Source organism: Podarcis muralis, chromosome 15 (genome assembly GCF_964188315.1).
Source record: "Podarcis muralis chromosome 15, rPodMur119.hap1.1, whole genome shotgun sequence".
Lineage (NCBI taxonomy): Eukaryota > Metazoa > Chordata > Lepidosauria > Squamata > Lacertidae > Podarcis > Podarcis muralis.
Genome location: NC_135669.1, coordinates 42,240,784 through 42,257,243, shown reverse-complemented (window position 1 = coordinate 42,257,243; position 16,460 = coordinate 42,240,784). Strand labels below are relative to the sequence as shown.

The 16,460-nt window shown below is 49.0% G+C and overlaps 1 protein-coding gene across 1 annotated transcript in view; it reads right to left on the bottom strand.

Annotated features, from left to right (window-relative positions):
- LHFPL7 (LHFPL tetraspan subfamily member 7) overlaps positions 1-16,460 on the bottom strand; it is a 78,059-nt gene that overhangs the window by 40,608 nt on the left and 20,991 nt on the right. Inside the window, exon 2 of the mRNA XM_028707317.2 lies at positions 14,643-14,781. Coding sequence (XP_028563150.2) covers positions 14,643-14,781 — 139 coding nt within the window. The remainder of the gene's footprint in view (positions 1-14,642; positions 14,782-16,460) is intronic.

Genomic DNA, 16,460 nt, shown 5'->3' with positions numbered 1-16,460 from the left:
TCCTGTCAGCCTCAGGCGTGATGGGAGCAATTTCTTGACATATTTGTTTCTTCCTGCTCTGGAGGGTAGGACTCGAACCCAAGGCTTCAAGTGAGAAGAAAGGAGATTCTGACTAAACATCAGGAAGAACGTTCTGACAGTAAATGCTGTTCTACAGTGGAACGGTCTCCCTCAGGAGGTGGTGGCCTCTCCTTCATTGGAGGTTTTTAACCAGAGGATGGGTGGCCCTCTGTCATGGATGCTTTAGCTGAGATTCCTGCATGACTTAGGTCTAACTAGGGTCTGTTCGAAGTAAAACTTAGGCCCCTTTTGCTCTATATATTTAAAGCAGTATCACAGCTGTAAGAAGCTGTGCCTTCCCTCTAAGACTCCTGAGAATTCCAGTTTTTTTAAGTAGCACCTTAAAGGTAAAGGGACCCCTGACCATTAGGTCCAGTCGTGGCCGACTCTGGGGTTGCGGCGCTCATCTCACTTTATTGGCCGAGGGAGCCGGCGTACAGCTTCTGGGTCATGTGGCCAGCAGGACTAAGCCACTTCTGGTGAACCAGAGCAGCACACGGAAACGCCGTTTACCTTCCCGCTGGAGCGGTACCTATTTATCTACTTGCACTTTGACGTGCTTTCGAACTGCTAGGTTGGCAGGAGCAGGGACCGAGCAACGGGAGCTCACCCCATCGTGGGGATTCGAACCACTGACCTTCTGATCAGCAAGTCCTAGGCTCTGTGGTTTAACCCACAGCGCCACCCGCGTCCCTTAGAGACCAACTAAGTTTGTTCTTGGTATCAGCTTTCGTGTGCATGCACACTTCTGAGTTGTTAGGAGACACACACACCCCTCACAAACAGGACTGACTGTGAAACCACTGTTAAAAATGGCATCATAGTCCTTTAAATATATACTGCAGGCAGGGCCTTAAATACAACCCAGGTGAATTAATGCAGGGAGAGAGGTATGGGTCTCAGCGCATGTGTGAAGTTCATTCTACTGAATCACAGGCTGCCCACCACTGGGATGAGAGAGAGAGTAAGGAATGGCTATTTGGAGGAGACAAGAGGAGGCAGCTGAACGTGAGTTTTGAGATGTCCCTCTATAACGACCAAAAGGAACAGCATCACTTCCCAGCAGCTGCATAAAAACAGACCTGCCACAGGATTTGCTGCATAAACAGGAAGCTGGGAGAGGACTATTTTTACTGACAACGGGGAGGAAATGCTGTCGAGGACTCTACCACAGTAGCCCCTTAGAAGGGTTGGGACAGCTTTGCTCACTCCAGGGAGGGGATCACTCTGAAACCACCAACATCTATGAAAAACAAGGAGTCCCAACAGCAGGAATTTGCTTGGCCAGGAAGGGATATCTGCTCCCTGAAATTAGGAGCTGCCTTATTGGGAACGCGGGTGGCGCTGTGGGTTAAACCACAGAGCCTAGGACTTACCGATCAGAAGGTCGGCGGTTCAAATCCCCACGATGGGGTGAGCTCCCGTTCCTCAGTCCCTGCTCCTGCCAACTAACAGTTCAAAAGCACGTCAAAGTGCAAGTAGATAAATAGGTACCGCTCTGGCAGGAAGGTGAATGGCGTTTCCGTGCGCTGCTCTGGTTCGTCAGAAGTGGCTTAGTCATGCTGGCCACATGACCCGGAAAATGTACGAGATGAGCGCCGCAACCCCAGAGTCGGTCACGACTGGACCTAATGGTCAAGGGTCCCTTTAAAGGTAAAGGTAAAGGTACCCCTGCCCGTATGGGCCAGTCATGTCCGACTCTAGGGTTGTGCGCCCATCTCACTTAAGAGGCCGGGGGCCAGCGCTGTCCAGAGACACCTCCGGGTCACATGGCCAGCATGATGAAGCTGCTCTGGCGAGCCAGCACCAGCACAGCACACGGAAACGCCGTTTTCCTTCCCGCTATAAAGCGGTACCTATTTATCTACTTGCACTTAGGGGTGCTTTCGAACTGCTAGGTGGGCAGGAGCTGGGACCGAAGGACGGGAGCGCACCCCGCCACGGGGATTCGAACCGCCGACCATGCGATCGGCAAGCCCTAGGTACTGAGGTTTTACCCACAGCGCCACCCGCGTCCCAAGGGTCCCTTTACCTTTACCTTATTCTGAATTGGGGCATTGCTCCATCCAGCTCTGTATTCTCGACACTGACTGGCAGCAAATCTCCAGGGTTTGTCTACATTCAGAGCTGTAGACTGGAATGAGCTCAAGGGAGTATTTGTCTGACTCAGGAAAAAGCAGCCCCCTTCTTTAACCCATGCTTGATTCAGAACCATGAGGACTGGAGTCTTGGTTTTTGTTGTTGAAGAGCACCTGCTTGGCAGGCAGAAGGTCCCAGGTTCAATCCCTAGCAGCGTCTTCAGGTATAGGTGGGGAAGATTCATAGACTCATAGAACTGTAGAGTTGGAAAGGGCCCCCCAATGGTCATCTAGCCCAACCCCCCCGCAATGGAGGAATCGCAGCTAAAGAATCCCTGACAGATGGCCATCCAAGCTCCGTTGGAAAACTCCATTGAAGGAGAGCCCACCATCTTCCAAGCTCATAGACTCATAGCTCTCCCGAAACCCTGGATAGCTGCTGCCAGTCAGTGTAGGCAATACTGAACTAGGTGAGCCAATTGAACTCCGCATATAAGGCAGTAAATAAGGCAGATATGAAAGTCACCTGTTCATTCAGAGCTATGAGGACTAGACTCTTACTTTATTTTGAAGGAAAGGATCAGAACCCAGCGGGACAGAATCTGCGTTGCACACAGAACACCCCAGCTTAAATCCCCAACATCTGCTGGTAGGGCTGAGGATGTCTCCCCATCTGAAACCCCGGAGAGCTGCTGCCAGTCAGTGCGCATAACCACCAGCTGGAATGCCCCAAGGGCCTGACTCCGTACAAAGGCAGCTTCTCATTTTCCTAATTCCTTACTCAGCCGCATGTTTGTTCAAATCGTATGCAGCAGAAACATCAAGGGCCGAACCACAACTGAACAGCATCCAACACGTTATCCCAAAAAAATATTGGGGGGGATGAGGTATGCTCCCACTCCCTGAAGGCTATGGGGTGGGATGGGGAGACGGGAGGTGGCGGCTGCTGCCCCACAGCAATTCCCTCCCTCCCCACCCCCTGGGCCACACTTCGCACTGGCTCGCTGTTGGTTCCCGAAAGCCACCCGTCAAGAGCCACTCTGGTTCAATTACCTCTCTGATTAATATATTTATCAAGGCAAAAAATGAATCACGGGCTCAGTCCTTGCGCTGTCATGGGTGACAGATGGGCCACTCTCCACCCACCCATTAAATTCCTCTCTTCGCTCCCTCTGCCTGCTCCAAACCTCTCCCAGTGTTTCCTGTCGCCACGGAGCCCTGATCAACACCTGCCGCTGCCAGCCAGGCTCCCCTGGCACGCAGGCTCTCTGTTGCAGCGCCACAGTGGCACCGTTGCGGATGCAAATCCGCCGAGCCGCAGCTTACGTTTATCAACACGCACTTAGTTTTACGGGACAGGGTTAAGTGCAAAAACAGAGCCCTGCCCCGATGAGCTTACAATGAGTTGGATTGACTTACAAGCCTTTGTTGGTACTAGGTAGCATATTTTTTTGGGGGAAACCAGGGTTGGCAGCCTCCAGTTCGTGGGTCTAATTAGCCTCCCGGTTTGATTCCGCTCACCTGGCAAATTTGGCCCATGGGGGGTATGAGAGACACCCCAGGCTAAAAATGTTCCCCACTCTCATTTAAATTAATAAACTAACTGCCATCTAAATATTGAGAAGACATCTGAAGGCAGCCCTGTATAGGGAAGCTTTTAATGTTTGATGTTTTAATGTGTTTTTATATTTTGCTGGAAGCCGCCCTGAGTGGCTGGGGCAACGCAGTCAGATGAGAGGAATATAAAGAATAAAATTATTATTATTATTATTCCACTCCTCTGAGTGGAGGAGGGTCCCGCTTCTGCCCAGGCCAGTCCAAACCCTAAAAGGGATGAATCAACACATTCGCAACCACCAACTAGATTTCCTTAATGGAGCAACGGCAATCATTTTCACCACACCTTGATTCAAATTTGGCAAAGTGTTTGATGGGAGATAGGGGGCAGAGACAAATCACAAGAGCAGATTTCAACTGGTGCACAAAATGCTAGACACCCGTGAGAATTTTTTCTGCTGGATCAGGCCTAATATGCCCCTCTAGTCCAGCATCCCGTTCTCAGAGGGGCCAACCAGATGGGGAGCCCACAAGCAGGTCCTGAGAGCAAGAGCAACCCTCCCCACTCCTGATTCCCAGAATGCAGTTTAGCGTGGCGCACGGGAGTCAACCGAGTGGGCGGCGGGGGTCCATGGGCTGGTTAAATGACCCCCATGGGCCGCTTGTGGCCCATGGGCCTTAGGTTGCCGACCCCTGGTCTAAACCTCTTCTAAAGCCAGCCAATGCTTTTGAATTCTGGTGCTGGAGGAGACTCTTGAGAGTCCCATGGACTGCAAGAAGATCAAACCTCTCCATTCTGAAGGAAATCAGCCCTGAGTGCTCACTGGAAGGACAAATCCTGAAGCTGAGGCTCCAATACTTTGGCCACTCCCAGGCCAAAGTCCAGTCCAAAGAAGACTCCCTGGAAAAGACCCTGATGTTGGGAAAGATGGAGGGCACAAGGAGAAGGGGACGACAGAAGACGAGATGGTTGGATAGTGTTCTGGAAGCTACCAGCATGAGTTTGACCAAACTGCGGGAGGCAGTGGAAGACAGAAGTGCCTGGTGTGCTCTGGTCCAGGGGGTCACGAAGAGGCGGACACGACTAAACGACTAAACAACAACAACAAAAGCCAGCCAAATTGTTGGCCATCTCTGCATCCTGTGGCAGTGAGTTCCACAGTTTAGCAACGTGCTGCACAGAGAAGTCCTTTCTTTTGCCTGTCCTGAATCTTCCAATGGCTAGCTTCATTGGCTGTTCGCGGATTCTAGTATTGTACAGGAGAAAAGCTTTTCTCTGCTCAATTTGCCCACAACAGGCATCCTTCTGTACACCACCTCTAACAGATTTCCGCTTATTCCCCTTTTCTCTAGAAAAGAAAGCTGCAAACACTGCAACTTTCCATCACAGGGGAGTCATTCCAGGCCTTGGGTCGTTTGGGCTGAAGCTTTTCCCAGCTCTACAATATCCTTTCCGAGTTGAGGCGACCATAAATGTACACAGTATTCGACGTGTGAACTGGAATTTGTGTAAAGGCATTGCAATAATTGGCAGCTTTAATTCTGATCTCTGATAGGGAATTGTTTATAGCTGCTGCGCACTTGAGCCTAAGAGGATTCTCCCTCCTATAACTCAGAATTGACACCAGGCAGGACAGCACCCTCCCCTCTAGTCCCATTTGGATGGGGCTGTCAGCCTCTTTAACAACAGTATAGTCAATTACTGGCTCAGCACCATCCATCATACGGGGCAGGGGATGCAGCCATAGCTCCCTCTCCTCTCTCAGGTGCACTATTTCTGATGTATTGGTATGTGTGTGTGTGTGGCAAGGCTTGTGTCGCCAAAGCAGCGCCCTATATGCAAGAGGAGGGTATCAACAGGATCTGCTGAGTCCCGAGGTTTGCAGAAGTACCAACCCGCCCGCAAAACCTGAAGTGTAGGGGAGAGAACCCCAAAATAGCCCAACTGAGTACAGAGCATGCCCAGAGGTCACTTAATGCCAACAGGTTGGAGGGATGGAAAACCAGGCGAGAGGAGCAACGGAATGGAGTATACTGGAGCAGGGCAAAGCAAACAAACTGGGACCCTTATCAGGAGCAACGCTTTGCTGTAGGCCCCACCAGGTGTTCAAGGGTTTGCAAGGTGGTTTGTTTTATGGCAAAAACTCCAACTTACACACTCCCTAAGACTCATCATTTGCACAGATCAATGCCAGACCAAGAGACTGGTGCACAGGGCAGAGTGCTCTTTGCCCCATCTAGCTTACTATTCTCTACACTGACTGGCAGCCACTCTCCAGGATTTCAGAGAGGAGAATGAAAGGGAGAGAGTCTGCATGCAGAAGGTCCTGGGTTCAGTCCCCAGCACCCCCAGGCAGAGCTGAGAAAAGAGACTCCTGTCCGAAACCCTGAAGAGCTGCTGCCAGTCAGAGCAGGTAGCACACAGAGGTAGAAGGGAGGTATAGTCCGACTTGGTGCGTATGTATAGCAGCTGCACAGCCACAGAAAGGCCCTCTCAAGCCAATCCCTCCACATTGGGAGTAGAGGAGGTTAAATAGATTAGCTGGGCCAGTCTGCTTTCCCACCCAGTTCCACCGGGCACAGACCCCTGGCGTCAGCAATCAGCCTGTCTGCCTTGAGGCTCAAACCTAATCAGGTTAAGCCTGCAAACTGCTGGCCAGGGTATCCTCCAGTTCCTGAAGAACTTCGCAGGGGAGGACAACAAAAGCCACCCAGACTTAGGGAATTTAATTAGGTTACTTAAAAAAAAAAGGTTAGCATTGTGTAATCTTTTTTTAATTAACCTTTGCGGGGAGTCCCAATTGGATATTCCAACTGGCTTGCAAAACAGCTGGGAATACTTTCCCTGAAAGAGAGTTCCTTGCAGAAGGGGTGCCCTTGTCAATCCTGTCTCTCCTCCCCCCCCCAAAAAAATCCAATTAAGTCAGAACTAGGGAGACGGTGGTGAAAGCCACATGCCCTCCTATTGAACAGTCTTCACCTCGGTAATCCTGTTGACTGGGTGGCAGCTACTTAAGAGAGCTGGCTGCAATCTGCTTACATTAAACACCTCCCCAGCCAGATATTCTTCTAGACATGAGCAGGGAGGATTAAGCAAATGCACAACATCCCTGCGGAGGCTTGCAACATGACGGCCCCTGGGCAGAGACTGCTCCTCTGAGAGATGGGTGTTGCGTCGGAGGATGGCAAAACAAGCGTTTTGGAAAGAGGTCTGTCGTTCGCCGCACAATTGGGACACCTCTTCACAAGCGATAGGCAACTTTTGCAGGACAGCTCCTAAGCTGAGTTTTCGTCTTATGTTTGGGTACAACAGGACCACATTTTGAATCGAGATGGAAGGCTGCTTCAGGGTTCGAGGAACCCTTTCCTGCCACTTTGGACCAGAGGATCAGAGAGACATGGCATGGCTTTGCCTTAAAAATAAAAGCTATGAAGGAAAGGTTCTTGAATCCAAAGAGCCGCCAGCTTTCAGGAAGGCCCAGGCAAGGGCTTTTTTAAAAAGAGAGAGAGAGAGAGGGGAGGGAATCTGAACTTGCTCTCCAATGGGTCCGTAAAGATGCAGGGATTGACGCGCAACCTGCCAACTGTCCTCCCCTGGAGGGCGTAAATGCTTACCTGGCAGAGCTTCAGAGCAGCTGTTGGCAGGATGCCCGTTCCTTTCAGGGAGGCGAGGGGACGGGCAGGGAGGGAGATGGAGTCCTGCCCGCAAATAGATCAAATAATGATAATCGCAGGCTTTCACCAGACCAGTCTTATATAGACCAGTTCATGGAGGGTAAGACTATGGGTGGCTGCCAGAGACAACAACTCTTATGTTCTGCCACCCGTGTCGGAGGCAGCATGCCTCTGAATCCCTGTTGCTGGCCACCTCGAGGGGAAAAGGGCTGTTGCTTTCATTCCTCGCTTGTGGGCTTCCCACTGGGACATGTGGTTAGCCACTGGGAGTCCGGGACGCTGGTCCCCTTTGGCCTGATCAGCAGCTGGGCTCTTCTGGTTGTCATAGCTGGGTCAAGCGGCTCACATGGAACTCTCCATGGTGCTGATAAAACCTTGCTACCTGGCTGCCTCTTCTGGATGGATCAGGCTCTAGACGCAACAGTCCTTCCAGAGGTTGCAGGGACCCATGGTCCCAGCATGACCAATGGGCAGGGACGATGAGAGCTGTGATCCAGGGAACCCACTTTTGCACATTGCCATGTCCACTGCAAGACAAAACCTACTTCTTTACTGCATCAGTCACAGTTCACTATGGCGGGGGGGGGGGCGGCGTAGGATATCTGCCTTGCATGCAGAAGGTCCCAAGATCAATCTTTGGTGGAATCTCCAGGTAGGGCTGGGAAAAGTCTCCCTGCCTGAAACCCTGCTGCCAGTCAGTGTTGGCAACATGGAGGTAAATGGATCAATGCTCTGGCTCCGTCTAAGTTAGCTTCCTATGTTAATTTTCAAACAGCCTTTAACTCTGGGGTGTCTTTTTAAGCATAAACCACAACACTTCTGTCCTTGGAGATACCATTTAGAAAGTGTTAGAAACTATTTGTGCTGGTCCCGGGGGGAGGTTACCATGAGGCGTGGTCAGAGTCCGGTCCTGGGCCGAGGGTCTGGAGACTGTCCACCAAGGGCGAAGTGGGGTCCAAAGCGAGGAGCCGGGCGGGGACGGGAACTCTGGAAGAACAGGGCTGGGTGCTGGCAGAAACAGGTTTCCAACGTCGTTGCTCCCGCAACCTGGGACTGGGCTGACTGGCCTTTATCTCCTCTGAGGCCAGGGGCGGTCCCGGCCCACAGGTGACCCGCCTCTCCGGGCCTTAAGGTGAACACTTCTCCTCAGAGAACTTAGTTCCCTCCGCCTCTCTGCCCTGAGCCTCTGCAGCTCAGGAGAGGCTGAAGGGTTATTGGACCCAGAGGCAGCTTCACCTTCCCCTGACAGGGCTGGGAGAGGCGCACCTGTAGGCAATGGGTCCTCAACCACCTCCGGAGCCAGAGTGGATTCACCTGGTGCCTGCTCCTGAGGATCCGGCACAGGTGCAGGCGCTTCAGATTCAAGCCCCTGCCCCGGCTCAGCCGGCCCTGGAGGCGGGGACTCCTGTGCAGACTGGGACTCCTCCGGTTCAGATTCTGAATCAGATTCCCAGGCCATCACACTATTACTACTACTACTACTACTACTACTACTGTTGTTGTTCATAAGCAACAGTTTACGGCAGTCCTCCCACATGACAGCCTTATCAACTTGCTGATGATCCATAGCGGCCCCGTAAATCTCTCTCAGATGAGCCCCAAAGCGTCTGAGGAGGCACTAGAAAGCCAGTGACAGATGCCAGAATCACCCCCTTCCCTCAGACCCCCCCCCTGCAAAATGCTGCTTTTCTTTTAAGAAAATGAAAAGTACAAATGCATCTGGAGCCCTTGAGATTTTGGGATGGGGAGCGTGGGAAGGATTATTGGACCTGGAATTGGATTAAGCCGTTGGCGACAACAGCCAGTTAGCACAGGGGGGCGGAATCCATATGCGAATGCCATGTGGCGTCTCCGTGGGTGGCCGAGGAAGATGCAAGGAGCGCCCGGAGGCAGACCGGAAGCACATAGTTAAACTATGGAACTCGCTCCCACAGGAAGCAGCGATGGCTACCAACTTGGACGGCTTCAAAGGAGCATTAGGCAAATTCATGGAGGAGGAGAGGGCTATGGGTGGCTATTAGCCAAGAATGGCTGTGCTCTGCTACCGCAGTCAGAGGCCGCGATGCTTCGGAATACAAGTTGGAGTACGGGCTCAGGTTTAAGGTGTTGGTTTTGACCTTTAAAGCCCTACGCGGCCTAGGACCTACGTACCTATGGGACCACCTCTCCTGGTATGCCCCGCGGAGGACCTTAAGGTCCACAAATGACAACATTTTGGAGGTCCCAGGTCGCAAGGTGGTTAGGTCTCAACTGGGGCCAGGGCCTTTTCAGTACTGGCCCCGACTTGGTGGAACGCTCTGTCACAAGAGACTAGGGCCCTGCGGGACTTGACATCTTTCCACAGGGCCTGCAAGACAGAGCTGTTCCGCCTGGCCTTTGGTTTGGACTCAGTCTGACCCTTATGTCTGACCATTATGTTTCCCTGCCCTTATGGTCTTGATATATCGGCTACTTTTAAAATGAGGCTGCATTTTAAATTGCCTTTTAACCTGTATTTTAATTTCTTTTCTTTTCTTTTCTTTTCCCCCTATTATGTTTTTACTGTGATTTTGTTGGTGTTAGCCGCCCTGAGCCCAGCTCTGGCCGGGGAGGGCAGGGTATAAATAAAATTTATTATTATTATTATTATTATTATTATTATTATTATTATTATGTTGCAGGAGGGAGAAGAGAGTGCTGTTGTGCTTGTGTCCTGATTGCTAGTTTCTTATTAGGGCATCTGATTGGCCACTGTGAGAATAGGATACTAGGCTAGATGGGCCATTGGCCTGATCCAGCAGGTTCATCTTATTCCTGGAGGCGTGTTAGGAGGGAACTGCAATTCTTCAGCTGTTTTGAGTAGCATCGTCAGTCTGTCTGATGCTTTGAGGCAATACGACAGGGCAGGTCTCTGCCCTGAGATGCCTCCAATCAAAAATTCAACACAGCGGTGAGCGGTGAAATAATAGGAGGAGCAGAGGGAAGCAAGATGTGGTCTAATAATAATAATTTATTTATATCCCGCCCTCCCCAGCTGAAGCCGGGCTCAGGGCGGCTAACAACAGTAAAATAATACAACATTCTAAAATCATTTCATTATAAAATTAATTCCAATCAAATTAATGGCAACCATTGGGCTAGAGTTCTGTGAAGATAGCCAAAGAAGGGAGTCAGGCTGTGCTTTGGCCAAAGGCCTGGCGGAACAGCTCTGTCTTGCAGGCCCTGCGGAAAGATGTCAAGTCCCGCAGGGCCCTAGTCTCTTGTGTCAGAGCGTTCCACCAGATCGGAGCCACAGCCGAAAAAGCCCTGGCTCTGGTTGAGGCCAGCCTAACCTCCCTGTGGCCCAGGACCTCCAAGATGTTTTTGTTTGAAGAATGTAAGGTCCTCCGTGGGACATACCAGGAGAGGCGGCCCCATAGGTACGAGGGTCCTAGGCCATATAGGGCTTTAAAGGTTAAAACCAGCACCTTAAACCTGATCCTGTACTCCACCGGGAGCCAGTGCAGCTGGATAAGCACCGGATGAATGTGATCTCGCAGCGAAGACCCCATAAGGAGTCTCACCGCGGCATTCTGCACCCGCTGGAGTTTCTGGGTCAGTCTCAAGGGCAGCCCCACGTAGAGCGAGTTACAATAATCCAGTCTGGAGGTGACCATCGCGTGGATCACAGTGGCTAGGTCAGGGCGAGAGAGGTAAGGAGCCAACTGCTTAGCTTGGCGGAGATGAAAAAATGCCGCCAATGACAATTTCTGAAAAAATTACCAGAACATTTTGGACAGTATAAACGCACCAGGAGAATATAGGGAGCTGGCTTATTACAGACCATTGGGTCAATCCAGCACAGAATAGTTTGCACTGAATGGCAATGGCTCTTCAGAATTTCAGGTGGGGAACATTCCCGGTCCTACCCAGAGATGCCAGAAATAGAATCTGCAAAAAAGCAAGTGTTCTCCTACTGAGTTAAAGCTCCTTGCCTAAAAATAAACCACGATTCCAGGCCTCATGGTTCTGAATCAAAGGTTCAGAACAGACAAAGTTGCCTTTGTCAGATCTTTCTCTCCTGTTGCTTAGTACTGTCCACACTGACAGGCAGGAGCCCTCCAGGATTTCAGGCTGGTGCCCTGCACTGAATCAGACCATTGGGTCTATCTAGCTTGGTGCTGTCTGCACTGACTGGCAGCTGCTCTGCAGATGATATTCTCAGCCCTGCCTGGATATGCTGGGAATTGCAAAGCAGGGCTCTGTCGCAGAGCTGCATCCCTTCCCCACTCAAAAAGCAGAACAAAGCACCCCATGTGATATTACTGGGAGACCACCTTATTTAAATTTCAGCTTACTTTTGGGCTCTTTCTTTTAAACAGGAGAGAAATGGTTCCTGCCAGGGTAGAAAACTGGCCAAGTGGAGGTCTTTGCTACTTTCAGCCCTTGGGCTGCCCGCAACACTCCAAAGCACATCTTTGTACATTTTTACTCCAAATCATCTTTGCTCAAATGGGGATGGGTAGGAGGAAAAGAAATCCTTTTTCTTTAAAAAAAAAAATAAACAAAAAGATTGGGGAACTGTTGCAAGGATTTAAAAAGCCCTCTTGAGAGGAACTGGCTTGGTTGTACAGGCTGTCCCTGACCGATATGACTTTTGGAAGAGTACAAAATCCACATAGAATGCCAGCTTACAACCTGCTTGTGAAAATCATCAGAGATCGCAAAGAAAGGAATTTACGATAACAACAAGAAGAGAAAGGAAGTAATAAAGGACTATCCGGATCAAACTGGACAGAACTGTCTAATTAAAGCAGTAAGATAAGTGATGCTGTTTTGGACTCGTGCGGAGCTTGATGTATGGGTACCCCCAACAAAATTTAAAATTTGGCTGTATAATTTGGAACTAATGTGATATGGATAATGTGATGTGATTGGCCTGTTAATAAAAATTATTTTAAAAAAGAGAGAGAGAGGAACTGGCTTGGTTGTTGTTGTTGTTTTTAATGACTATTCTCAAGACTCAAGCTCTGAAATGCTCAAGTTTCATTTTCCTGGCATTGGTGCAAAGGTACCAACCTGAAGTATGCTTAAGGATGGGAGAGAAATTTAATTTTGTTTGCAGATTGGTTCAGAAAACGGCAGATTAGGCAGTTTCCCATTACAACGCAAGAAAGGTAACCCGACAATCCTTTGAAATCTACCATTTGTCAAATTTTGCAACCCCAACCAAGCCAAAGACATGTATTAGGAGGAATTGTGCATCAAAATGTATACTTTAGTGAAATTCTCTCTCATGCACACATGCATATTAGGGGAAACAGCTTGCAAAAAATATGTATGTTAGTCAAAACTGCATAGAAAAACATGCATTGTGAGAAATTCACCCTAAAATGCAAAATAATTTTCATGAGGGTCTTCCTGTCTCCCGCATCCTAGTCCAACACTCTTACCACTACAGCCAGACTGGCTTTCCAATGTGGAAATGCGAAAAACTTAACTGGAGATTGGGGAAAAAAATGGGAAGCAGTGGAGGTAACTGTGACACATTTGCTCGTCCTTAATCTAAGCAGCGTCACCCCTGACAGACACCATTGCCATTGTACCCCCATGTTTAAAAGGGAGGAAAGAGACTCCAGCAACTAAATAAAACAAAGGATCCGTGGGCGGTGGAATTGAGAGATTCCGCACTGGAGGTAAACAGACTACAGAACTGGAAGCTGTATTGACAAAGGAGAATTTACTGTTCCATGTATAATCAAGCTAATGAGGTCATTTAAGACGTTTTCTTCCTGGCCTCAGCGCACAAACCATGGCCCAGGAAGCACCATGCCTCTTAATTTCAGTTCGCTGTGGATTAATGGTGCTTTGAAACGGGGTGCCTTTACCAGTCAACAGTAATAATCTGAAATCAATTGGGATTCAGGTCGTAAGGCTACTCTTGGGTACCTCACGTCGCTCGCCCATTCCTCCTCCCCTCCACCTGCTAGCTTTGGTCTTCTTCATCAAGAAACCCAGGCGCTGTCTCCGCTTTAGCAAAAGCAGCAAAAATAAATAAACAATATCATTGTGGTTTATCTATCTATCTATCTATCTACTGGCACAGGGGGGCAGATGGGAAGAAGAACAGGTAAAGAATCGCAGGCGCAAATGTACTCCCTTCCACAGGGTTCTGTGAAGAGCGCTCATGTTCTCCGTAAAACAAGGGGAGGCAAATTTAGGTTTCTAGTCCACTATGTGTTCCATGGAGAAGGTTCGCATATTCTCAGCGGAGGCGCATCTAAGTTTCTAGTTCACTGGAGCAAAACATGTTTTTAAAAAGTCTAGAAAAACACCAGTAGCAAAGAAGGAATAAGCTCAAGGAAAAATACAGTGAATATAAATTGATTAAAGCAACAAGGAAACATTTTTTAAAAATAGAATAATAACATATACATAATATATACGATATATATTCTTCTATAGATATGTACCTATCTACACCCACACAGCTGAAATTCTTCTTTAGAAAATTAAATGGCTAAATCAGGGATGGGGAACCTCTGGCCCTCCAAGCCTCTCTAACCGGCCCTCTGAATTCTTCCTAGGCCACACCTCTCGAGTGTTTTTGCCTGGCTAGAAATGTGCCTTTTACCTCTTATCATGCCTCTTTGCTTGCCTGGATAGAGAGAGGGGTGTGTGAATGTGGGTGTAGAAACTAGCCTACTGCAGCAAGGCAAGATTCACATTTCTGGCTCCGCCCACCAGTGGCCCCCAGAAGGCTGCTCAGAAGGGAATCCGGCCCTCGGGATTCTAAAGGTCCCCCTTCTCAGAAGAATTACCAACGAAAAAAGAATGGCGGGTGAATCTGATGGACTATGCAGAATTAGATAAATTAACAGGAAGGGTTCGAAACCTGCGGGACCAGAAATTCTTAGAAGACTGGAGTAAATATACGAACTGTTTGAAAATTGTAATGAACAGATTACACTAGCAGGACTGCAAGAAGTTTTGTAAGGAGGACTATTTGAAATATTGCAAGAAAGACTGTGAGGAGAGTTATTAGTGAATGATAATTAAGAGTAATAGAGAAATTAAGAAATGCAGAATAAGTGATAAAGAATGAAAAATCATCAGTTATGTTATATGATTGTTGGAAATGATATGTTAAAAAAACCAATAAAAATGTGTATATGTATACACACACACACACACACACACACACACACACACACACACACACACATATAAAAGGTCCCCCTTCTCTGCTGTAAACAGTTGATCCAGTTAAACTCGCAGATACAAGTTTCAAAGAAGGATGGTTTATAGACTTACCCGCTGCCGTCTGAATGTATCCAGCCAGGGTGCAGACCCTCCTCTCGCACGGCCCGCTGGGAAGGAAGATCACAATGACAGCCAGGAGGGAGCTGAAGGCTAGGAGAGCACAGCCCCCCGAACAGAGCACAGCACTCGTCTGAAAATATGAATAAAAAAAAAAACCACATTCATTGTTACATTTATACTTCCGTTTCCTCCAAATTCTCCTCTTCCCTCTTTTTATCCTCACAACCACCCTGCGAGGTAGGTTAGGCTGAGAGCCGGAGCCCAAAGTCACCCAGCGAGTTTCTGGCTGAGTGCGGGATTTGAACCCTGGTCTCCGAGGTCCCAGTCCAGCACTCTAACCTCTACACCGCACAGGCTCTCTGATGCGCCACTGTTCAGTTAGCATGGGTTGACCCTCTGGTTATCTGCTTCAAGCCAAGCAATTAAGAGGTGTGCCGTCATAAGTACGGTGGGGGGAAAGTGGACGGGTCTGGGGGGTTTAAACAAGATGGAACCACATGCACTTCCAATGGGAACAGGGGCTCTGTAGAGCACCAGATTGTGCTGGACGCCCAACTCCCGCCAGCTCTGACCATTGGTCACGCTGGCTGCCAGGAGCTGGAGCTCAGTATCAACTGGGGGTCAGAGGGTCAAAGGGGTGAGTGGACAAGGAAGGAGATAACGTCTTCCATTTGTACACACACACACACACACACACACACACACACCCTGTTAAGACTACCAAGCAAACAGATCCTTATCACTGCCATAAGCACTTCTAATACCAAACTTGGACGGTCGGGTGCCAATCATTTTGGTGGCCTCAAAACAAAGAAGGCATTTTTGCACATTCACAGTGGGCAGGAATTCTACCTCTATATCTGCTTGTTAAAAAAAAAGTTAAACTCATACATCGACAGACGAAAGGATATATGATTTCTGACATGAATGAGAATCGCAGAGCCAGAGACAAAGAAGTTTAGAGTGTTAAAATCGAGATGTGGGAAATATGGAAATAACGACGAGAGGCAGGATTGAGATTTGGAGATGTGCTTCAAGGTCCAGACTATGGGAAGTCCAAAAATTAATAATTACAACTTGGAAGATAATTTGATCTTTTTTTAATTTTAGTTTTTTTTTATTTTTATTGGATTATGACTTGACATGTTAATTGGGTGCTTTTTATTGGAAAATTAATAAAAACGATTTAAGAACAAAAAAAGTTAAATCCACCCCAACCCCCCAAATGGCCTGACAACGTCCCCTACTCAGTGAGTTCCCAACTGGGTGTGTCTGGCGGGGAGAGGGAATTGGCTTGCTTGAGCCCTTAACGCAATACCTGGGGAAGAAAATGTTGGGTTGGGGGTGAGGCAGGACATGTGAGCCAGGAGATTAAACCCTCTTTAGGGGCTGGACCTGGATTGTCCTGCACGCAGAGCAGCAACACTGCTGCTGAGTCGGTCTTTCTGCAGACAAAAAAACCATTTGACTTAATTCTGAACACTTTTTCATCAAATGCACAGGTACAGGAAAGGCAGGTAAGTCACACTGCCTTTTAATCCAGGGGTAGGGGACCTTCACCAGCCCAAGGGCCGCTGTCCCTTCTGGGCCACCTTTCAGGGGCCACATGCCAGACATGGGAGGAGCCATAAAGGTAAAGGGGCCCCTGACCATTAGGTCCAGTTGTGACCGACTCTGGGGTTGCGGCTCTCATCTCGCTTTATTGGCTGAGGGAGCCAGCATACAGCTTCCGGGTCACGTGATCAGCATGACTAAGCCGCTTCTGGTGAACCAGAGCAGCGCATGGAAACGCCGTTTACCTTCCTGCCA